Below are 25,366 nucleotides of genomic sequence, written 5' to 3'. Positions count from 1 at the left end.
CATCCCCTTTTTCACAGAGTTATGCGTTCGACCCTCGTTTTGCATGCTGGTTACCACGCTGATAAATTATTTATTCCAGGGGATCTGATATCCTTCTCTTCGAAAGTGCAAAAAAGTATTCAATTTCAAGTATCGACGCTCGCGAAGAAGAGAATCTCGAATATCGTTCAACGAGAAACTTATTAATTTCCAAGGTATTTGTGGCCGTAAAGAAAGAGATTCACCCGCTCTGTCCGGCAAATTTTGCAAAGTGAAGGTAAGAGAACGAGGAAAGAGGGACGGAGGAGAAGTATTCGTTTTGTCACCGTTTCCCTAGCGTTTAAACAGGGAAATTAGAGTTCACGGCGTTCGAGTAATCGCGAGTAATCGCGAGTAATCGCGACACAGTCTTTTCGCGATCCCGATGGCTCTTATGCGCTTGCAGCTGCTACCACGCGATAAGAGGATTTCACAATATCGAGTTACGAGCGTGTGCAAAGTCGTTACATCGAGGTCGAGTGCCCTTCGAGGACCCTTTATTCCACGCGAGCACTGCCAGGGGCAGCCACCTTGCAAGATATTCTTCCTCTCCCCTTTATCTCTCCTCCTCTACCTGTCCTCCTTGTGATTCGGTTCTTCGAAAAATCAAGGGCCCTTCAGTCAGTTCAACCGGTTCACGATAACGCTGCCCTCTTTGTTTCTTTCCGATCCGTGTCTATAGTACACGAAATTCAACAACCCTTTATTATAATCGAACTATACCACTGTTTTAATTATGAAATTTTGCAATTGATTTTTATTAATATGCCTTTGTCTGGCGTTAATGTACACTATACTACTTTCTATTCCTTCTTTCTATCCACAAACGGTATAATCTAACAATGAGAATTGTTTAACGATTTCTCGAACGTCAAATAAATATAAAAGAATCCAGTGAATGTAACCGAAAGTGAGTGGTACTTAGAGCAGTACGGTACTTGGTCGTATTACCGTCTTTACAAGCACTTCATAACAGTTCTATTCAAGACCGTAGTAGGAAGTATAGTGAACAATAATTTAACGTTTATTTGTAGCACTGGCCTTTAACTACCTGGCCTGTGTGCAGCCAGATTTAACCACCGTACCATCAGTACTCCTCGCTTCCGTGAAAGCTACGTCTCTGAAATGGGCTAGCTTTACCCTTACGCAAAGATCGGTGTTTGCAAAAATGAAATTCTAATTAAATTTCCACAAGCTGTTAAGTCAACGTTATAACAGTTCCCGGTAATCGTCTTCTCGTATTCCTTCTCGGATGAATTCTACGTAATGTCGTAAGAGAGAGATCTAATCGAAGCCTCGTTCCACTCTCAATTTGTTTCCCACTTTCCACAACGTTTGACCCGTGCACAATCGGTCAAACGAAGACCACGTTCCCCTTATCAACGTTCCATCATTTAACACGGGTCTGCTCCAACCCTCTGTTCCCCATTCGAGCGAAAACAATTCGATAATGCACATCGTTCAGATAAGACGACAGCAGCCACGTATTCACGGCTCGCCTCGAGCTAAGTATGAATATGCAATTTTATATTACACAGGCTTGTTACCCGTCGCGATTGCAACTTTTCTCTCTGTGGAGCTATCAACGTGGCAACGCCATCGTTAACCAGCATGGTTACCTTCGGATCGTATAATCTGCCCGCTAGCAGTTACCTTGATTTTTTCTTATGGTTTTCAACCAACCCCAGCTCGTTGCCCGTCCTTCTTACGTAGGCGGTTCTCGGATTTCAAAGTACAGGATGTGCTCCGGGCTCGGCTTTGTCTTCAGTTCTAGCTCCTTGCTTTTAACAATCTCACAGCTGCTCTTCGAGAGCTGCTTTTGAAAGACAATCTCTAAAAAGCGTGCAAAATGTACGATAAACTATACGCGATTTCCCAATTCTGGTCACGTAGGGTGTTGGACTGCGACCAAAACTTTGCTCTTAATCTTTGCAATTTCATCTACTGAATAGGTTAATTAATGAATCGGAAGCAGATAGATTCCAAAAGTAAATTTAGACAAATTAAATTCTCTATTGCTATTGTGCATTATTTTTAAGTGATATTAGTCCGTGATTGATCAGACATCAGAGAAATGCGTGTTTCACTTCTTCTGGAAAATTAACAAACTGGAACGATATAGATACTAGAAATAAATTTAGAGAAACTATGCTGCAAATTATTATCGCGGTGTTTTTAAGTGGTATAAGACCGTGATTGATCAGATATCACAAAAATCCGTATTTTATTCATCCTTGGAAATATTTTTATTAAAAAATCGAGTCGACCCTGGTTTCGTTGATAGGCCAACTACAAAAGTTGTCCATTGCAGCCGAATATAAGAATAAAATGGAGGAAATGAAACGAGGCTGAGTATCGATCCACTATGCTTCAGCCAATAAACATTCGCTGGTCATCAGTCGAATTTATAAAACATTCGCATCGCCGTAGCCGAATAGTGTGCGTAACGAACGACCGCGAGCCACGAGTGCATTAGTCGCCACAAAAATATGCAATTATACGGTGCACAGTTTCACCGCGTATTATTCATCACCGGTGTGCAGCCGCGTTTGGTTTACACTCGAGAACATGTCGCTTGTAATACAAAGTAGATACTTCTGCTGATGAGGAGATAGGTATATGGCGGTGCATAGATAGCTAGAATAATTTATCGACGTATAACGGTCGCGTAACATTCGCCCATACGATCAGGAAATTAACTGGAATTGCTGGAATTTCCTTTTATTTCTTGACCGAGTACATGTTTCTTTCTGTTTTAGTGCGCTTTCAGTAAAATTCAGTAAAATTGCGTTAAACGTCGTGATTAAATTTACGAATCGATGCATTTATCACGTGTGGAGCAGAGAATGAAACTCTTTCCTCTCGAAATTGACAGGAACTCTCCGATTTCATCGCTCGACAAAATAAAAGTCACTTTCACCCTTTGTCACGCCCGTGTTTCGCTTTCATCGTAAAATTTCGCGTGATTTCGCTTAATTCACTGGGGAATGAGATCTGAACGGATTCAACCATGATACAAATACTGATAAAGGAAAGATAAAAAGAAAAGGAATGAAGGATGACGAACGCTTTAAACAGAAAATGTCATGATACGATACAACACAGCATGATTCCCTTGAATTTGATAAAAATGGATACGGAAATTTGGGGGAGCGTTGACAAAGGTTCGACTGAAAGAGACATTTGCCTCGTTTCCATTTTTTTACTTTACACCGGGGATCGTTCATTCCAGCGTTGAAACGTTCAACGTTTTCCTCATTTTTCTGTCTGCCAAATATCGCTCCTCTTCGCCTTTCAACCATTCATACGACTATGGCCTAATTATTTTCGACTTCAAAATGTAGCTCAAACAAGCTTCAGTTTTCCATTATCTAGATATTAAACAGTCAAAAATGAATACGAGAGGCTCAAGCACATATTTTTCTATTTCTTTGTTTTCCATTTGTGAGCAGTAATATAATAAGAAAAATGTTATCCTGTGATTCGCATATTTTTAAATCGATTTCTAACAATTTTTAAACAAAAGAGGAAAGGCAGAAATTATTGTAAATAATAACGACGAAGAAACACAGCGATGTTCAATTCTGTAACAATGTAAAAGTGATGAAAAATGTATGAATTGTTCGATTTTTGATTGGAGAAGATTAATCGAAAATTCGAATGTTCCATTAAGCGACCCGTGCAACATTACAAATGTATAATGCAAATAATCGGAATCAGATAGGCGAAATACCTAGCGAAGCGGGGCTTAATTTCACTCTTTGTCTTCCGTGTTCCACTGCCACATGAGTTACTCTTTTGAGACAGACTTGTCCAAATTAGAAGCAACGTATTGCCGGGGGATATATTGCTCGCTAGGCGTAATGAATTTGTTCCGTTTGCTGCTCTAAATTTTTCGCCTAATGCAACCGCACACACCGTGACGAGGGTGCCGATATTAAATTTTTCTTTTGGCTTGTAGCGTGTATGTCGGTCGTCTCTACGGCTTGGTTAAATATTTATCAGTCTCGGCCCGTTTGCCTTTGCACGCGCGATCGCTATCACCGATTCGAACGCTCTGCTACGTACAAACCACCGAGGCGTTGATCGAGGATCGCTCTTATCGGACTACGTGACGAGCTCTCTGTCGTCTATTTCCAATGAAATCCATCGCCTCGTGGGAATCCCGAGACAGGGAACAACGCGCGAAATGAAATCCGAGACACGTCGAACGCTTCTTGATTAAAAGTCTCGCCTGGTAAATTAATCGATCGAACTTGCGAATTCTTAAATTCTTTTAATTTCACTTTGTTACTCTGTTATTACTTAGATAAGAAGGGAGGGCAAAGAGTGACCCCCGAACTCGTTAATCGATGCAGAGCCTCGACAACCAGAGAATGTCTAAAGTGGGAAAGAAACAACAAATAACTTTCACGTCGTTCTAACGAATTAATTTCGTTAGAATGGAAAAACTCCGATCGGAATTCTCTTCACGAAACCAGTTGCGTCTATCAGCATCAGACCGGAGGTGGAACACTCGAGGGACGTTACGCCAATTACCGTTTGAAACATCCGTGCGGGGCATTTTCGCGGATAAAGAACAGGGTCCAACTCTTTTCGACGAAGCTAGAAACATTTCTTCTCTTTCTCTCTTTTTCCTTTCTTTTTAATGGTGCACCGAAAAGAAACGATAGCGGTGTTGACATGAGTCGGTTGATCTCACGCGACGTTGAATCCTGATGGACTAATTCTCGAAATGGAAGCGCGATTACGCGAGCAAAGCCACGTAATAGTCGGTGCTGCGCGTTTGCGAAATCGAGCGTGCCTTTCCGGTGTGCGCGTCGCTCGATTTACCGTCGGTTCGTGTCTTCATTTCCATCCACGGAGCTTGAAGAAAGCGACGACACAAAAGAGGGAACGGTGATACCGATACAAAGAGCCTGGAAAAAGGTGGCTACTTTTCTTTGTGTCTGCCGCTGTAGGATGGTTTTCAACCATGGAACCGTCTATTACCTACTCCAGATCGTTAACATAACGTGTATTAATCGTTGTCGTCATTACAGTGATGTTTTTTCCCGACCAATTGTTAATGACAAAATTAAATTGTCTTTTAAATTCTATTGTGTCTTAGAAAAGAGGGTAATCCGTATTATTTTTATAATTGGTACGGTTAATATTACTCTTCTGAATGGATAAATGTGAACAAAAGTTCAACAGCCTCAATTTAGAGTAGACAGAACAACATTACGTCAAGCTGATAAATAGCCTTACTCTATTTAAAATGTTTTGATAAAATGAAGATATATATTAATTCTACCATTGGTATGAATAATATCCCTTTCACTGAATAGATGTAAAAGAAGTTCAACAAATATTTTTACATGCGCGTAACGCATAGGAAGTGGTTGACAAAAGGCAGCCTCATTCTACTTGAACATACATCCACAAGACTGAAACTTCCACACTTACTACCTTCTACATTATTTTTGTAACCTAACGAGCGTATTTTTAATGAAGAAAGTTGGCGGGGATCGAAGTTTGGATTAACAAAGGAAGTCAACAGTTCTTTTTAACAGTGGTTCGACCAGAGAGTATGTTTCCCATCATCGTTAGTCGACAGAGAACGTTTAGCACAGCGTTAAGAACTTCAACGAAACGTCGGGCAACTTTTCTACATCGGATTATCAACGTTGCGAGATGGAATAACTTTTTGTTCTTGTTGTTAAGCCGTTATCGTTCGTCTCTTTTATCGCGGAGTATTTTAAATTACGGTGTTCGCGTCAGCCGTAAAACTACAGTCTGCCAACAGCGTTGGGGGGGGGGGGAGCAAGAGGGTGAAAGAGTGCCAGAGCTCCCTCGTTGGGGCTCCTGTAATTTCGATGGAAAAAGGACCGGGAAAGAAAGAGAAAAAGAATTGCAACAAACTGTCGACGTTCTACCAAACCGCATCGCAACAGAGATCGTATGTTCAAGATGTAAAAAAATCAACGGACGTGCATAGAACGATAAACAACAATACCAACAACGATACAAAAGAAACGACGAAAAACTTTATTCCCTGTATTCGACGAATGAACGTTTGTTTCATAATCGTCTCGCTCTTACGAAGATACGAAAATCGTATGGTCGAATGGATTCATAATCATCGGGTTTATTTCATCGACGAAAAAGGAAGCAATAAGAAATTACTAGTAGATTGGGCACATACCTTTGTGCGGTATTAGCGGCCAGGGATGTAACGGGGAGCCGGCAACCAGCCAGACACATGCCAGCAACACTCCGAACATTTTCACCCCCATCCACTTTGGACAGACGGAAACTTGCCTGCTTGTCCTCTCACCTCTTTCTCCTCCTCCGCCACCCCCTCCTCTTCTTTAACTTCTACGTTCACGTTGCAGTCCGTTGTTCTCTTCTTCTCTTTTTCCACCTATGAATCCCTTTTGCTCCTTCTTTGTCTCTTACTTTCCCGATTGACCCTCTTCTTCTTTACCCTGACACACACGTACAGACTCTCTATAATCTCTGCATTCTCTCTGACCTGGTGTATTCCTTGCTTTCCTCGTCTGCGACTTCTACCTTCTCTCTCCCACTCTCTCGATCGTTCGTTCCTTGTTTCGAGTCTCCTCGAACTCTCGTCCAACCAACCTGACTTGCTTACTAGAGGGATGAACACGGCTGGCCGGGCCAGACACGGACGTAGCTGCTCGCGACCGTGCACCGAGTCTCTGACCCACGTTATCAAACTGGTATCATAGTCTCTACAGCCCCACCCCCTTTTTGCGCTGCAAGTGACTTCACGCGAACGGTGCGTGCTGTTTTCTCACTGAAAGCTTTTTAAGCACGTCACTGAATTAGTCGAAAACCACTGCGAATCAGGTCGTTACTGTGTTCTTTCAACTGTGAGAGTATCGTCTGGTGTTAACTTGTCTTTGCGCCTGTATTATAGTACTATATTTTGTCGAAGTATCATTTCTATCTGTCGTTAGAATATCGACGTTCTTCGAAGAATGAAACGTCAAGCCGAAGGAAAAATTAGAGTACGTTTCGCAGATCTATTCTCGTGAGAGGTGAGGCTGATTCCCGGCTGCTGATCCCTAGCCACGTGTTATTTCGTCGAATCGAGTTCCGTGTTCCTACGGACCGTGCATACGTAACTGCTACCCCGGTTGCGTTTCTACAGGCGGGAAATACAGATTGGAAATAAATTCCACTTCGAGGCAGCGGAGAGTGGAAAGAACAGGATGCACGAGACTGTTTCGAGGAGGCAATGGATTCGTAAACCGATCTGTCGAGCATCACGACCCACCCGTTGAAAATTCTGCCAAAAGTCGCTGTCACATCAATGGAGAACCAACGATTGACGTTGAGCCACATTTGAACTCCGCTTGCTTGATTTTAGTGGAAAAACTGGACGAGTTTTCAGGCTTCAGACGTATATACGATTATATAGTCTCTTCAGTCGTATCCATTGTAACTCTATTAACAACCTAGATTCTAGTCGCTGTATCTTCATCTGTTCGACGTTATTGTCATTCTCGTGTTTCATCTATCAGTGTTCTAGAATCTACACCTACTTCAATCGAGTCTAAACACTTGGAATACGTCAAAGTCGATGAAACTGTAGCGATGTCGATGTCTGACTACATCTCCCTCGTTCTACTGCCGCTGGCAAACGTTCGATAACCGAACTGGCGGAGAATGAGATGCTTCTTGACTGATGCATCCCTGGATCAAGGCGAAACCTTTATCCTTGAAGGAGACAGCTCAGTTACATCGATAGAAATCTCCGTTGGCGGCGGGATGACATCGGAACATGTGTAAGTAGTTGTCACAGCGAGCGGACACTTATTAAACTTTCCGTAGCCCCTGGTCGTAGCGGAATCGTGCTACATCGTACTTCCTTTCTCGCCAGACGAGAGAACAGCGTCAAAGGGAAGCTTCTGGTTCCTCTAAACTCGTGGATTCGTATCACGCGACGCCAACACGCCCATCCTTCTTCGTCCCTGTCCCTCCAACGCCACCAGGATCTCCGGCCTCTAATGAAATACTTCGCGTGGTTGACTGGTTATTAAAGCGGCATTCACCGTTCAAAGGAACTGCCGATGATCAACGCTCCACAGCTTGTCCGCAGCTCGGCCAACAACATTCGCGGTTGTTTCCAGCGATGCGTGCCTGGAAAACGATGCAACAACTCGTTTCATTCCGTTCTTGTACAACTAGAAACGCTTAAACTTTGATTAACTAAAGGAATTCGAAAACCTCTCCTTCGTTTTATTCGAAATATTCTTTGATTAATCGTTCTCGAATTCGAAAGCGCATCTAAAGTAAAAAAAAAATACTAATTTTTAATAAAGCGTTTCAAATTATTTGAAATCGAGTGAGCGTTTTCACTTGACTCGAAATACCGTTTCAAATTTCTATTCTCATTCTCGCTAATCAGGTCACTCGACTTTAAGCCGGTTGGAACACTCTACTGATGCAAACCTGTTGTTTCGCTTGGTTTGAATTCAAGCAATTCCAGTAATTTGATCGAAACTTACAATTACGATTTAAAAAGTATCAGATTTAGAATCTCATTGCTACAATGTTTGTTTGACTCTTTTTTTCTACGATCGGTGAATAAGTGCGCGCGCAAGGTTTAATTTCACGACCGCAAAACACTTGCAACTTTATCGAGCGGGTCACGAACGCAGAAGTATTGGAAGTATTTAGCGAAGTTGCATTTTAATAGGATGCAAATAAAATTCGCACGCCGCTAACGAGCGGGACCTCGCTTCTGAAAATGTTTTGCACCGAGCATCGTTCTCTTCTTCTCTCGCGCTTTTCTCTTTCTCTTTATCCGGTCGGCTCGCTTTGTTTGCCTTGCCACACTTCTAGATGAGAAGCTCGATGGAGAGACATAATTTGATTCGTGCCAGAAACTAATCCCAAACGTTTACAGGGTTCTCTATAGCCGTACTCAATCTCCGAGTACAATTTCACGGATTGATAAACATTTGCATTTGTAATTTTTTATACCGTTTTGAATATTTCACAAATATAGTGGTGTAATTCGTACTTGTACCGCGACAAATATTACGAATATTTGACGACCATAATTTTGAACGTTAAAGCCAACGTATAAAACGACAGAAAATTAAAAAGACGATTAGTATTTATCTGAAATATTATCGATGATAACAAGCAGAAAACACGATGAGCGATTTTAAAATTCAATGATTAACTCCATGCTATGAAAACTGTAATTTTACGTGTTTAGGGGATTAAATATATATTTTCGTACTCTATTGAGCATTCCAAACATAATTCATTAATTGATTGTTTTTAAAATTTCATGGCTTTATCATCTATATTTACACGAGCAAGTTGCTCTTAAGAAACGAACTCAAGAAATCCAGAAACGAGCAGAAATCTATTTCTAATGTTTTTGAATTTTACAATGAGTAACACTCAAATGAAACAAACAGAAAGAGAACAGAGTCCGTAACGATATTTTAGTTTCTTCGATGATTAATGTTACGAAGACATTATTCATGCCAATGAAGAAACAATTGTTAACACGATGACGGACGTATATTATAGTTCGAAAGAAAATGTAACGATTGGTACATTAAATCCAAACAATTGTTGCCGCACAGTTTATTATACCGTAATCCCGTTTCATTAATTAGTCGTGCAGCTCACGCTAAATATTTCACCCCTTACACTTCCTTGCATCTCTGCATTGTTAGAGGAATCCAATTAAACGAACGATTTATCTTTGTCCAACAGGACAACAGCTACCTCTCACTGATATTAATTAATGTATTTGAAAAATATTATTATACCTTGCTTCTCGACCAACGTCTTTAACTTGTAATATTTCATGCTGCGATATAACCGGCGACAAACGTAAATAACTCTGATAATAATTGCTGCTATCTGTTGTTCGGAAACTTTAAGAAATCTTTCTCGAGAATTTTCCCCGAGAGAAACGTTCGTTTCGAGACGCTAGAGGAACCATACGCGGTAATGTCGTGTACAAGAAAAATTTACATACAACCAGCGATAGCGGCATTGTTTTCGACGCAACGAAAGCTTGTTTGTCTCCGAAAGATAAGAAACCAGCAAGACGGTGTTGTGAGTGATAACAGAACCGAGTGTTCTGGAAGGAATATTATCGTACGAGAAAAATACTAGGGCAGACAGTAAGTAAATTACTCTCCTTCTAAAAAATAACAGGTGTTGAGGATATAAGATTATCTCAACTTTATGATACGGACAGCACACCTGCTATTTTTTCAGAAGTTGAAATTTTCCACATTGCACGTTATAAAGTTTACAACTCAGATCACGTCGACAACATAATTAGCATCGTCGAGCGCTGGACGGGACCGCTCAATAGCAGATGACGTGTCATAAACTTCGATCACAGATTGGAATTCAACGAAAGACGACCGGATGAAGTTGCTAACGTGACGTTACGCTACTCACCCTCGACCAAGTATGCACAAGACGCACCACTTGCGAGAATCCCACGACAGTTCAACAGTCACATGATTGGACAAACATAGATTTAAACCTCACAGAAAACGTTGACGAGAGAACATTCCCTAAACCGATACTTGGAATACAAACACCAGGCGCTTCGAGAACAAGACACGATTAAACCTTTCATACTCTTATATTATACTAAACTATTATATTATTATAATAACTATTATTTTATAAACTATTATATTATACTTATATTATACTAAACACTTCAAATAAACAGACAAAAATCACAATTAAACTAGAACTCTTTAATCTCCCTCCACATTGAGCGTTAATATCGTTCAAGGTTTGCGATTCCAATTTTTCAATTTAACTGATTGCCAATTAGATGAGAGGTCGCAACAACAGGTATAAATGAACCGAGAAAATATCTTGTTTACAGCAAATGTAAAATTACGTTCGAATTCTGCTAGTTTTATATAAGATGAAATAATGGGTTTAAATATTAAACACTGAATATATAAATCCTTCACGTGTGTTCAAACCGTATAATCTGTCTCTATCTTTGTAAGTTTTAAAGCGGATAATAATTGAAGACCACAAGGGAAAATATGATAAGCCATCGTATTTTTCCACTGCAATCTTCAATCGTTGAAGCTTTTAATAATTCTCTAATTGTTTCTGCCATTTATCTCTCTATGTATAAGTGTCCTAATACTTACGAGGATAGACGTGTATATGTAGAGAGCGTTAAATATGAAAGGACGACTAATGATTGAATGGCGTGGGCGATCATTAACGAGGGCCACAAAATACACTATTAATTTGAATCTAGCCTGGTAGTCGTAACACTTCATCGTTTCGCGTAGAAGCAATTGAAAGCTGTGATTGCGAGGTGATTTGTACTCGGTGTAAAGCGGCGCTGGCTTTATCGTATTAAATGGATACTACTACAATCGAGACGTGTACTCCGGTAAGCGAGTTACTGAATTTTAATTGCGAAGCTTCCCCCTTGTTTTCGTTGCGCCTTATCGTGTTTTCGCTATTTATCACCTGCAGCACGGAACTCCTGGTTTCATCCGCGTCTTGCTTTAGTCACGCGTCCCTTTGCATACCGATTTAACACGGTGCACCCCGACGAAACGCAATTAACATGATAATTAGCCGTTTCCAATGCTTATGCTGGTCGTTTCGCCATTTTTAATTGTCGCTAATAGAGCGGACACTCGACCAGGAAAAATTGACAAAAGTGCGGTTTCTTTTTAAACGAAGCAAATGATTTCTTTTCTGTGTAGTTAAACACTATCGCACACTCGAGTAATGAAACCGAGAAAACAAAACTGATGAATTTATCGACAGAAAATTTTCTTTTCACCGTACTTTAACAAGTAATTAATTATTAAGTCGCTTTCGCATCATGTATCAGGTGAAATCTGTTTCTAGTATGAATGGTGCTCGCAAAATAATGAACTACACAAACTGAAATGCAGAGAAAAATAACGATTACAAATACCATCTTCTAAAGTTTATCTCAGAGTTTATGATTATTTATTCCATCTCCTGTGGTAAATAAATTCATGAGAATGAGGTTTAACTAGTTACTAGATTTGCAAATTGAGAAATTCATAAAAAATAAAGTTGATCGGTTTAGTTTTCGAATGACAAACCAATTAACAAATATTTTTATCATTGCTGAAGATCATTCAATCCCAAAAAGCTTAATTTTCTGACTCTATCGCGAGTTACCAAATACGAGGTGGTTAAAGGTATTTCTGAAAGCCTTCGAATGAAAAATCCGCTGGGTTGGTCGATTTCTTGAGGCTAAGGCGAAAAGGGAGCTCGCACGCGTTTCCTCCGGATGTGTAGCAATAAAATCAACGCTATTTGTTCGACGTACAGGTTTTACGAGCGAACGGGTCGCATTGAACTAGGGCGACACCGTCGGTGGCGGAGAAGTGGTCCGTATAAAAGAAGGTAGGAAGACCGTGAACCGGCAAGTGGCGTCCGGTAAAGTGGACCGCGTGAAAGGCGACTTACTGTCGCGCTCGCTCGCTTTTGGCTCTGTGCTCTTCAATGAGCACTTCCTATCGCGATCGACGCCACGACAAAGCCGTGCTTTCACCACGGAGACGCTGGACGCAACGTGAAAAGAAGGACGTATCGCGCTTTTACAATTTCGCGAATTGAAATATGCCAATCGTATGAAAAAATCTTCCTCTGACCTGTGTAACTCAAACAACATCTGCAATTCTTTTCACTATGGTGATAACTGTCTAACCGTCCTGTGCTATATCAGAATTCCTTAGGTTTGAAGATAAAATGAAAGATCATTAGGCATCTAGAACATTTCACAGATGACGTGAAATATTTTTAACCTTTACACGGTGTTTGACTGATTTAATAATATTTTTTATCGATAAGAAATTGTTTAAGTTGGACGATAAAATGTACAAAATTTCTGTGAAAAATAACGAATTATTCTTATCTGCGTGGTAACTGTAGGATAATATTAAGAAAGTCACCTTGTGTTTTAGCGCGTCGTATCATAAATCAACTTGGTAGAGCAACCTCTTACGATTTTAATCGCATCAATTTAAATCAATCTTCGTAACCTCCGCATCTTTCTTCTATATGTACATTAAAAAATATACGCTGATATAAACATTCGCCGTGGTTAAGTAATCGAGCGATTAGACGTTTACAGGATATTCATGGAAATAAACATAATTAATATAGCACACACGAGTCGTGCAGACCCGGCCGTTACATTATGCATCTGCATACGGCAGAGGGTCGAAGGAGGGATGAAGGTAATAGGTTGAGAACGGAAACCAATTTGTTTCGATGAAAAGAGCGAGATAAATTTAATAATATATTTTCTAAGTGGTACACTCGCCAGCCTTTTCAAAGATATAATACATACACCGGTATTTGTGTAATTAGAACACGTTCGCAGGAAACACAAACACGTTTTCTCATTATAACCGATAGAGGATTTTATAAATTCCCGGCATAATGAGACACCGCAATCCTGGTTGGTTCCTATCCTCCACGGAAAATTAGAACATATTTGCGAGTGATGTTGCGCGATAATAAATTTAATGAAGCTGCTTTACAAAGCGATAGCGGAAGACAGGAGGGAAATAAAAGCAACGTTAAACGAGATTTCCGCGACTTACTGCACGTCGTTTCTTTCAAACAGGCCACAGCAACACCGCTCAGTATACGTGTACCGTTACTTCTCGTTAAATCGTACGAGAACAGCATTTTGGTTGAACATCTTTGTAATGTGATTTCGCTGCGAATTAATTTCTTTTAAGCGCAAACTGATCGGAAGCTTGGAAATCATATTTTTCACCATTTAAGCGCTACGAAGCTTAAATACATGTACGTTTAACGATACACTTGATTAATCGAGCTTCTGACAAGCGAGTTCACGTGCAAGGAAATTAACTAAAAATACTCGATCAAGCCTCGATATATCGTTCACGCTCGATACGCGAACGAACAAAGGGTTGAAAATTGCCGGGCGTGAACTTTGACCGCACTTAACGCGTCGAGAACAACCTTTCGAAAAACTTGTCGTTACTCGGGATCGTCTTGCACTCGACCGATGCATTTTTCAACGTCGTGTCACGTATTCATAACGTACGTGTAAGAGAACATCAAAGCAGGCTGGGAGGTGAAATTATTACGCACGCATTACGAATCGCGGAGCGTAAAAATATGAAAAAATTTGCAGCAGCAGGAAAATGTTGATACCCTAGAAAAGTCTCGTCTTTGATAAATTTGGAATGACTGACTCTATCCGTTGCAGGAGGCTAGTTTCGAGTAGTACTTTTAATTGGTCACAGTCGAGCACAACCAAAATTACCTGAGTTTTTTGCTATATCGCCACTTCCCCTTTCTATGCCTTAACGAACGCTGCTGTTCCGCCGGATTTCCCAACAGACCGGGCTTACGAAAAGCCAAACGCGGTTTAATTGGATCTTCCTCGTACACCTGCATAAGATTAACTCTTGTAGGTACATGTGCTTTCTTACGAAATCGTTGTTACGATCTACCTATTGACGAGCGACGAAAATCGAGCGAACGCTTTAAAGAGATTTAGAGGATAATGGTTTGTTGGGAGCAAGAGAATAATTGAGTGTAAAAGTGGATCAACTAGAATATTTAAAAAGGTCAACTAATCATACAGCTGTCTACGATAGATACACTGCTCGCTCAAGAAGTTGCAATACCTCAAATACGAAATCAAATACGAAACTTTTTGGAGAAAAAAAGAGACGAATTTTTCCAGTTTTGTATAATTAATACAGCTTATTAGAGTTAATTAATTCCATTATTTTACGTTCGGAAAAATGTTTAAAAAAGTGAAAAGAGTTTGATTTACCTTTATTCTCAATGCTCCAATTAACACTAGGATCGTTAACGATCGTTATGATATTTAAAATATAAGGAAATCGAAATAAAAGATACATGAAGAGATATACGGTGAAAGAAGAAAACAAGCTTTATCTACATGTTTTATCGAAAATCATTGAAATCCTCAAAAATCCCCAAAATTTCGTTATAAATTTATGAAACTGCTATGAAAAAATACAAAGTAATCATTTTCATTCTGGTATTAACTACAATAAATAATAAATCTACACATAGCCAGCATAAATTACAGATTTTGCCAGGCAGATTATGAGATTGCATTTTCAAGTAAATAAAAATCGCCGTTTCCCACTAACGATGTGTGTTTAGTTAAACTCATTAAAACTGTAGTGCATGATATCTGGTTGATTATAGATACATGATATCTCTCCAATGTTTTCAATAACACGAAACAACGATGGAAGAAACGCGGATAAATGATTATTTATAATTTTATCGATTGCTACGGAATTACGAGAATCCGTACGCTCTGGAAATATTTAATTCGATAGAAACACCAAGCGAAAATTAAATTCTATTTATCCGTAATATTTGCACAGCCTATCCATTACGCATTACACCAGTATACCGATAACATTTTTGTACACTCCGTAAAATACGATTTTCATTGGATTTCTCACAAATACGAGATCGTCGTATGCCGTAACAAATTTAACTAAAATTGGTGGTTGATATAGATCTCGGCGATATTTTATCACCGAAAAATAGATCAGCGCCAGTCTTTGTTTAATGGCATCATCAAACTTTTTCCCATCGACTGGCGAAAGGATTTATTTGCAGAAAACGCGCGGAAGATCCGCGGAAAAACGATATTTCGAGAGAAAACTATGAAGCGGCTGGCAATAACGTAGCATAGTAAAACGAGTCTCGATGCCGAGTTATCGCGCTTACGCCCCAGCGTTTTATTTATTGCGATCGCGTTGCGCACAGCCAGACTAATTAATATCTCCGATATGCAGATTACTGGTCGCTATAGGATTTAGTTTAAACGAAACACTCGTATATTCCTTTAAACAGAGTTTTAACTAATTTTTTTCCCTGCGATCTCTCGTTTCGTCGTTCGTTATATTTTCTCAACGAGTTTTCCCAATTACATTCAAATACTCGACTCGATTCAAAAAAAGAAAAAAATATCCAATGTACCAATTAGACAAGACGAAAAGCCACCAAAGCTCTGGAAAGAGTTGATAACTCGGCTATAAAGGAAAAGTCGCATCTTCGATGTTTCCCATACCTCTGATTCATGAAGCGGCACACGAAACACGGTTACGTGTAACGCATACACGACGAGAGAAATTTCCGTAGCCTGGAGGCGAAGCAACGCGCGGGAACCAGGGCTTGAACACGAGTGGCCGTGAATGAGAGGTACGTATACTCAGCCACCTGTAGCAAGATATTGCTTCTGTCTTATCGTAAAGCAAGATGGATGGAAAATAAACTGCGAGGCCGCGTATATGTTCCAGTTCGGTCGACTGAATGGAACACAGGATAGAGAGAGAGAGAGAGAGAGAGAGAGAGAAAGTTAGAGATAGATAGGAAAGCAGGTGGAGAACAGGCTGGCCGCGCACCGAGATTCAATTACCCCGAAAGAAGACCAGAATTTTGTATCATCCCCGGGGCACAGCTACAGATTTTCAATGAATCTTGTCTGATTGTACGTGATCGGTAGGCCGAGTTAGTTACACGACCGAGTCTAACCAATTGTCTTCGTTTCTATCTCTGCCTTTCCTCGTGTTTCCTTTCTGTTTCTCTGACTTCCTGTCCCTTTTCTTTACTCACTGTGTTTCGCCCGTTTGATTAATTTACCAGACATCGGTAAAATCCGCAGGGAATGTTTTGATCGTTGTTTCTTGATAAACGATAACGGTATCGCACTTTGCGTCAAAGCTAGACGTTATTATCCGAGGTAAATTTGTTGGTTTCTTGCTACCGTGACAGTTTAATTACATTCTACTCGATGTCGATATAGGAGCTGGTTTTGTGTTACGTAAATGATACACGATTCAATTAACGGTACGCGGCCTCTTTTTAATTGAAAGTTGAGAAAGAACGAGAGACGAGAGAATAGATTCGTAAAAACGTGGGAAATCCGAAATTAAGATCGCATCAACTTTGCCTCGGTTGCTACTTCAAAATTAAGAACGTTTAATCTACGCGAGCAGATGTATATATCATCTGTAATAGCGCTAATATGAAATTAGGTTAATTCGGTGGGCCGCGATTTATTAATGTAGCAATGTTGGAATTAAGAAGCGCGTTTCAGCAGATTATACTTACAATTTTTCATCCCTTATGAAATTAACGTTTCCTAGACGCACGCCCGTGGATATTCTTACGCGGCGCGCTTTTACCGTTCCAGGCTTTAGCGCAACTTTATCCTTCGCCATGGGTGACATAAAAAAAGGGATTTGTAACATACATATTCCTTATTAAAGGTATCCGGTGATACGTTTAAATAATATCTGCGCGTTTACATGTTTCGGAACATTAACTGTGTTAAAAAAATGTACACTTTAAAAAGTGGAAATTTATGTTAAGATTGATTAAAGATGCAATGATCGAGACACAATGCATATAAACATCATTAAGACGAGTACTTATTTCATTTATCGAAGATTCTATAATCTTTATCTGTTTATCTTAATCTGAAATATCGAACAAGATAATGCTTCGTGATCTTAATAACTTTCTAATGATATTTGAGGTTTACCTCATTTTTTAATGCTGATAAACGAATGTGTGTATTGTGAATACGAAAGACATTCGGAAATAGAAGAAACGATTACGTATTCGAATAATTCCTTAGAAAATCTACCGTCGCTTTAATTTTTCCAATTCCGTAACGCATCGTCTGAACAGTTCGACCGAAATCGAACGTTTTCGCCTGATTCCCGAGGCGACATAAATTTCGAAATCACATTGACCTAGAAAGAAACTCGTTTGATCGCCTTCATCTTCGCTGCACCCCATCCCACCTCCCTTTAAAAAAAAAACATTTCTTTTTCCTCCTCGCTTGCAGCCTTTGCCCAACCGTTTCGAATCGCGTTTCGCGACGACCTAAATATTAATGTGCGACTTTATTAGATACCGTTCTCGTCGCATTTGTTTGCCAACGACTCGTTAAACGCTATGAACGCGTCTCTCAAAGCACTCTGTGTCTCTCCGAACAGAGAGTTCAGTCAAGCCGTTTGTCGAGCTCTAGTCTCCTTCTACGTTTGTGCTTTTTTAGCGACCGATACACGCGCCTTCTTGCGGTTAGTTATCATTTCCAGCCTGACTGTTTCGCGTTCTTGCGACCGACGTCCGTGGGAGCGCCGCCAACTGACTAGCAATTTAAAAGACGCCGCGTGTCTTCGTGCAAATTGTTCAAGGGAAGCAGTTCGAACAAGAATAGCCTGTCGCCGGAGTGACGGATAAAAGCTGTCAGACAATCGAAGATTCTCGGCACTCGCAATGAACTCAAGAACGATTTTTCGATATTTTCAAAGGATCGAAAGATAATCTCAAACTGTTTCAGGAAAGCAACTCGATCAGGAATCAGATTGATGAATAAAAATGATCAATTAGGAATACCCAGTATTCCCGAGAGCTTCGAAAACGATATTTCGAATATCGGTGAAAGTTTCCACGCTAAAGATTGGAAATATTCGTAGCTGAAGTCACGGTCTGTCGATAGCTGTGGTTGTCCGGGGAAATAATCGATCTATCATCGGAAATCGCGTAAAATTCATCATCACCGTGACTTAATTTCTATCGAAAAATGTGGTCCGATAATCTTGAAAATTGAACTGTCTTCCTATTCTTCCGCTAAATCAATTCATGACCACGATAGCAAATGGTTGTTCGCAACATTAATCTCGGAACCATATCGGCCATTATATCGAACAAATAAATTTCGCCACCGAAATTATACACGCGCGATTGTTTGCGAAATCGTGCATCGGTTATTGACAGGTGAAGCCACGTATATTGTTTGGCTAAACGCGCATAACCTTACGTAAAGATTACATGGGTTATAATAGGTATTCATTACGGCGTGAAAACTAACTTTCATTCGGGCGCCGTCTACTTACTGATCTAATAAAATTAAACGAAGCTAAAAATCATAAAAATTGCGAGACATAACGCTAACAGGCATTTTAAATCCGTGCTCTTCCGCTGACAAGGCCACGCAGTTCACCTTTTTTGCATTCCATTACAAGACACTGTTTAGTGTAAATGCGTATAGCTCTGAAAGAGCGCAGAATTTTGTTTTAAACCGCGAGCTTCTATACCCGGTAAAATTAAATTAAATTGCAGCGTCCCCGTTTTAGGGGGCAGATAAAGGAATTCCCTTCGCAACAACGGAGTACATGTTTCGCATAGAAATAAAACTTTATACCGCCGCGTAAGGTAAACCACACGCTCTAAGTCGAATTCTAAATAAAAATAGGATACCCTTGGGCACCATGAAAGTCTCTTATACTAGTTCAACGCATCATTCTAAGAAATCATTAACGCTCGAGCCGCGAAGGCTGCATTCATTCTGACTCAAGTGGCTATCTCACGTTTATTACTTTCTGCTATACGAATAATTTTATTCGTATAGTAGAAATTTATAATTTTTTAAGTATATTTAGACACTTGGTTCTACCACTACGAAATGCAATATTCGTCGCTCGTCATAATAATTTGCTTTCCGCTGAGAGCGACAATTAAAACAAGCTAGAATTCTTTAGACTGGTAAGCAGTTTCGAAGAAGCAATTCTTCTTCTTCGTATCCTTGTACCATATTCGAACGCATTTAATTTGGTAATTCAGCAGCGAGAGCGTTGATCGGTGCGTCGTTACAGCGTCGTTCCTCCACCTGTTTTAATGGCCCTCCACCTGTTGGCGGCAGTGCCGCTTGGAAAGTCACGTCATTCGATATTCTACCCTTCGCTTTTTCCCTCTAAACATTCTGAATGCAACGTATAGTCCTTCGAACTACGAGAAATACTGGCCAATCGAAAAAAACGACCTCACAAAACAAAATCAAAAAATCCAATACTCGAGAAATACATCTGGTTCCCTTCTTAAACATAAAGTTATTAATCTAGGTTTTTGTAACGGTCGTAAAAAAATCGTAAAAAGAAATCGTGATAGATCGTAACGTTGATATATAGCAGCGTAAAGTAGTCGTTTGAAAAGTTCTCGATGATCACGTGTTAGTTCACTTTCAGGGACATTTGCAACTTCGTCTGGATATCTGCGATCGTGGATCGTGCGATAATGCTTGTAAAAAAGTGGTAATAAAGCGACACGGTCGCCCGAGGAAACGTAATGGTTTCGCTTTCGAGTTTCGCGGCTTTTTTCCTTCGTCGTGATAACATCCCTTCGGGAAAGGTTTGACGGCGGACTTTGAGGATGATCGACGAGAGAGTGGAAAATTAGCGACAACGTGGGCTTTCTTGGAATGAGACGTTAAGCCGGCTTTAGATCGCGAGCTCGCGTGTGAAACTCTTAAGACCCTCGTGAATTATTTTGCGGTTCGATGATCAATAAGCTTGATTATGATGAAGGAGTCTCTGCCCGTTTGACGAATTGAAAAGATTAGACTCTAACTGAATGAAGATTAAAGGTTGGGACTCGTGGTTACCACTTATACGCTATTGCAATGATGATTGTTATAACAAAACAATGACATTTACAATTTATCTTCAAGATAATGTAGTTTAGTAAATCGCTAATCATAATTCATGTCGACTATTTCGAGATGCAAACACGTATAAGAAATCACACGAATATTCTGATTATTCGTAACAATACACAACGAGATTACGATACTTGTAAATAAATACGTAAACGTAAAACCGTATCATATTTCCAAGAAATACGAGAGCGTAAATAATCCATTACAATAACACTAACAGTCACCGGCGATTCCACGAATTGCGAATAACAAACTCTCTTTGTTTACGAAAACTCTAGCACAACGCCTCTATCGAGCGAGCCGAACCGTTTTGTAAATAAACACACGAAAGTCGTAACTACCTTTGATGCCGTATCGTTACTCGACCAACACGTGTTCGCACCCCTTTCGAGCGATATGAAAAAAGGTGCATACTTACCGACATGCAAGCAGCTTCAATGCACAGCCGAACGAGTCTCGTCAGCGTCGTCGACTGCAGGAATTTCCAAGAAACCAGCCTCGAAGCACGAGTCGCTCCATACGTCGTTTTCTAATCGGCATGAATGTTCACCACCGACAAATCTTGACGTCACGCGAAAATTGAAGCTCGCAGGAAAGAAAGGCGAATCTTCTTACGACGTGAAGACGACGTGAAGAATGAGAATCATCACGTGTCGCGAATGAATGACGCGACGCGGAGCCGAGAGGGACGAGTAGGAACGCGAGCACGCGTGTATAAGCTCGTGGAATGCTCGCGGTGTACTACTGCGCCGAAACCACCCCGAACGACTGCCGGGCTGCCGCCGCTGCTGCTGCTTGCCGTCCTACGAACCCCACCTCGCGGCCAACCGTCGCTGCGGCCCCCACCCCGCGAACGCCGAGCCGTGAGCCAACGGAAAAATGGGTGGAAAAGTTGTACGGTGTATGATCGGACGATTATTGGCCTGGCGGCCCGTTGTCAAAGCCTGAAAGGTACGTTTCTCATTCTGTTTACACTCGTGGGCGCCTTCACCGGAAAACGGGAGCGGCTTTTTAGGAAGAAGTGACAAAGAAAAGGTACAAAGATCGATAATTGATTCCAGCGATATTGGATATTTTACAGGTGTGTTTTTTTGTATTACTTTCCGTGTTTAGTGTATTAGTATTTTGCACTTTCCTATTTTTAGAACAAATATATTGGACAACTGAGTTTCGATATCGATGGAATATAAAGTTACACCATATTTTGAGCAACATTCTGCTATCATATGTATTTAATGTATTTGTATTTTTCGTTAGTTAGTTTCCCCCTTTTTTTTCAAAAAAAGATGTTGGAGAGAGCAGGAAACGTAAAAACACCAGTACGTTATGTTTACTTATTTTTGAAGATCAGTTTCATCGCCGGTGATACAACACGAAATTGCACCACGCTTCGTGAGACTACGAACGCAGAATTGTTAAACGAGCCCGGTAGCGTTAAACTTTTCGTAATTTAATATTCACCGCTAATTTTAATGGTTTCTTAATCGACTTTAATATGATGTTGTTTAAAGCCAGCGCAGATGCAGATTCTCTTGTTTCGCTGGTATACATTTATTTTTAGTGGTCTACCTGTAGAATCCCCGCGTAATTTTAACTTTTGCAGAGTTCTGTTTACGGAAACAGTGGAAATATATGGAATATTAAACGACATCAAGAATATTTGAGGATATAAAATGGGAAAATAAATTTCAGGCCAATCATCGGTCGACTGTTCGATGTTTCGTGATACGATGATATTTTGATTAATGGAAAGAAGAAAAATTGCGGCAAGACAAAAGGATGAGAAACGCGGCGATTCGAAAAATATAAATATCGCGAAATTTCGTTGAAACTCGATTTGACTACCAGCCGCATGTTTAAAAGATAAATGGAGTCTTTAAATAAGCGAGTGTTCCGCTTCTGTTCGCGTTGGTTCTCGCGAAACAATGTTGTTTGCACGGTAATTCGTAACGAGAGCTATTTATATTTCGACGCTCACAAACGTGAGATGCAATGAAAGCCGAGTCGAATTATACTGGAGATTGGTATCAGTCGCGTAAAGCTACGTGATCGTATTTCAAAGACGAACATGTTCGAACGAGAGAGAAAGGAGATATAAATTGTTCAAATACACAGCTTCCGTGTACTCGGATGAAAAGCAGAAATTCTGGTAATGAATCTTTCTCGGCAAATGGAAAAATAAAGATACATGAAAGTAGGGGCGGGGGGGGGCTTATATCGAACACGATGCGGTTCACGGTGCTTAATTAAAGATAAAAAAAAATTCCTAGAAATTTATTTGCAAATGAAGCTGCGAAATTAATATCAATCTTTCGTTCCTGGTAACTCGTAATTATTTGTAACGGTTTTTAAATATAGATGACCTAATTAGATATATTTTGTAACGTTTTCAAGTAAATAAAAAGCTCCGGTGAGGTGCAATGGGGATATAGAGTGTAAAAATTCTACACTACGCTGTTAGTTATTATTTCCAGCCTGGCTGTTTCACTCTCGGGATGAGCTGGAGCAAATGTACGTAATGGCTTCCCTTCCTTCCCTTTTCATCCTTGCACACCTTCTATGCTTCCTTTTCTTCCTTCCCTTTTCTTTCCTTCCTTACTTCCTTTCTTTCTTCGCTTTCCTTCCATTTAACTCCCATTCATCGCTTCCCATTCTGTTTCCTTCCACCCATTCCTCATCCTTTCTCTTTCTCTCTCTCTCTCTCCCTCTCTTTTTGCTTTTCTTTCCTTTCAATTTATTTCCAGCCCTTCATTTCGCTTTCTCTTTTCTCGCATAAACATTTTAGTGTATCAGATAGTGGCAACTCCTTGTCAATAAACTTTACAACGTGTCCATTTGGAAATACTTATAAGAAAATTTCGCACATATTTGTCAGACAAACAGCGACTATTCAGCAACGATTATTGAAAAAAGTAATTCTGCGTTAAAAAAACAACAAAGTGCAGTGGGGAAACACAAAGTGAGCTAATTAAAAATGGTCGCAAAACGCGCCGAACGAAGAGACGCCTCTAACGTTGATCGTTAATTTGAAATTGCATTTTATTTTTCTTTTTTTTTTTCTATTTTGGACAAAAAACCGGTGTGAAAGGGTTGAACGATTTCCGCGACTGAATCCTCGTAGCTATGGGGGCAAAATTGAAAGAGGTAAAAAGCGAGCTGCAATCAGTAAAACGGGCAAGTACAACAATTCTACCGGAAAATGTACTCACCGAAGCAGCGACGATTCGTGGCAAAACAAACGCAAGCGCGGAAAATGCCGACGAAAATAAAAGGACGTGCGCCATTTTCAGAGCGTTTTTCCGAGTAACTTCCCGGGTAAGCGGTTCTCTTCAATAATTTACACCGGTCGGCCGTTGTTTGCCACAATCTCTCCGTGTAACAATAGTGTAAAACCAAGCCCGGCTCCCTGCCATCGCCTCTCACCCTCGCTCCCTCGCGAGCAAGCAAGCGAGAAATTTAAGTCGGGATTCTCCGCTGCTACTTATGCGCTGCAAGAACAACGCAAAGAGCAGCCAAGCCGCCCGTAATATATCCTCGGACCTCTCGTTTTACGGATCCTCCCTCCGCGCAACCATCCCACGACATCCTTGGAAACATTTGCACCGGGAGGACAAAACGATTCCGACTTAACGCCGTCGAGAAAATGGAAGCAACCTTTCCTCATACTTTTATTTTACTCCAGTTGTATCGATTCTCTGTTATCAATTTCTGATCAGGGAATATTTTACATCAGGTTATAGAAGAAAAATATTGATATATCTTGACGATTTTAAAATGCTATTAGTATCGAAGATATCGTGTGAAGATTAGGGAGACAGGATATGATCAAGTACGATGTCGTTGATGTTCTGATTTTGATGTCATTTGGCGGTTAAAAGAACGTGTTATAATGTAACATAGTTGAAAAAAGGGATCGACAACCTGTCTGAACTGAAGACACGAGGTGGATATTAAACGTATCGATTCGTTTAATAAAGAGACGAGTACAAGTACAGAAATAGTGTACACTGGTCGTAATCGTCGCTCGCTCGAAACAATTCAACACCTCTACTCGATAATTACTCTACTATTAAACTGTCCTAGAGAGCATGTTCGTCTATTTATAACTACAGCTATTATTATAAAAAGTACAGATGTAACTCTGGTGGACGATTACAAATAATGACAATAATATTCTGTCCGGAGTTCGTTTACCTTTGAACCTAGTAAACCAAAACGTTGGTATTCCAAGGCACAATAATATGAATCTCTCTCGATTCAAATCTTCCGTTGATTCATGTACCGTTATAGACATAAGACTCTTAGCAATAGAAGATAAAACGATGAAGCTTTGTCAAAAAGTTAATAGCATATCTGATATCTAAAACACGGCTATCAATACTTTTGAGACCAATACATTACGAGAGAATTGAAACAAAAGTTTTTCACATAAATATCTTTCAAGAAAACCATGTTTAAATTTCATAGAAAGATCGATGCGATTAATTGACAAGATATTGAATCTTAAAATGTATCTTATATTTACGATGAGGTCTTCATTTATTAATAATTCATTAATTTATCATATCGTAGAAATTACTTGTGGAAGGGATAAGCTAATCGAGCATTATTTTCAAACCGAGGGAAAAATTGGGCGCCCCTCTATTTCCATAAGATCGTTCCGCGTAAAATTGAGTCCGGGGGTTAGTCTAATTATTTTTCATGAAATTCATGCGGAGTCATGAAATTCAGCGTGCGATAGTGGTGTCGGAACGTCAACGACATATATCTTATGAATCA

The 25,366-nt window shown here is 40.2% G+C and overlaps 1 protein-coding gene across 2 annotated transcripts in view; it reads right to left on the bottom strand.

Moving 5' to 3' along the window:
- LOC132913931 (disintegrin and metalloproteinase domain-containing protein 10-like) overlaps positions 1–21,370 on the bottom strand; it is a 159,720-nt gene extending 138,350 nt beyond the window's left edge. Inside the window, exons 1-2 of one of the 2 annotated variants that reach the window (XM_060972603.1) lie at positions 21,006–21,370; positions 6,206–8,169 (exon numbers count right to left, since the gene is read on the bottom strand). In XM_060972603.1, coding sequence (XP_060828586.1) covers positions 6,206–6,296 — 91 coding nt within the window. In that variant the 5' untranslated portion in view covers positions 6,297–8,169; positions 21,006–21,370. Of the gene's footprint in view, positions 1–6,205; positions 8,170–14,347; positions 14,367–21,005 lie in introns of those variants that run through there. The other variant, XM_060972604.1, reaches the window with a different exon arrangement.
- Between the last annotated feature and the right edge of the window lie 3,996 nt (positions 21,371–25,366).

The sequence above is a fragment of the Bombus pascuorum genome, chromosome 14 (genome assembly GCF_905332965.1).
Source record: "Bombus pascuorum chromosome 14, iyBomPasc1.1, whole genome shotgun sequence".
NCBI classification, from domain to species: domain Eukaryota; kingdom Metazoa; phylum Arthropoda; class Insecta; order Hymenoptera; family Apidae; genus Bombus; species Bombus pascuorum.
Note: the sequence above shows the minus strand (reverse complement) of the source record. Positions and strands in the feature narration are given on the sequence as shown.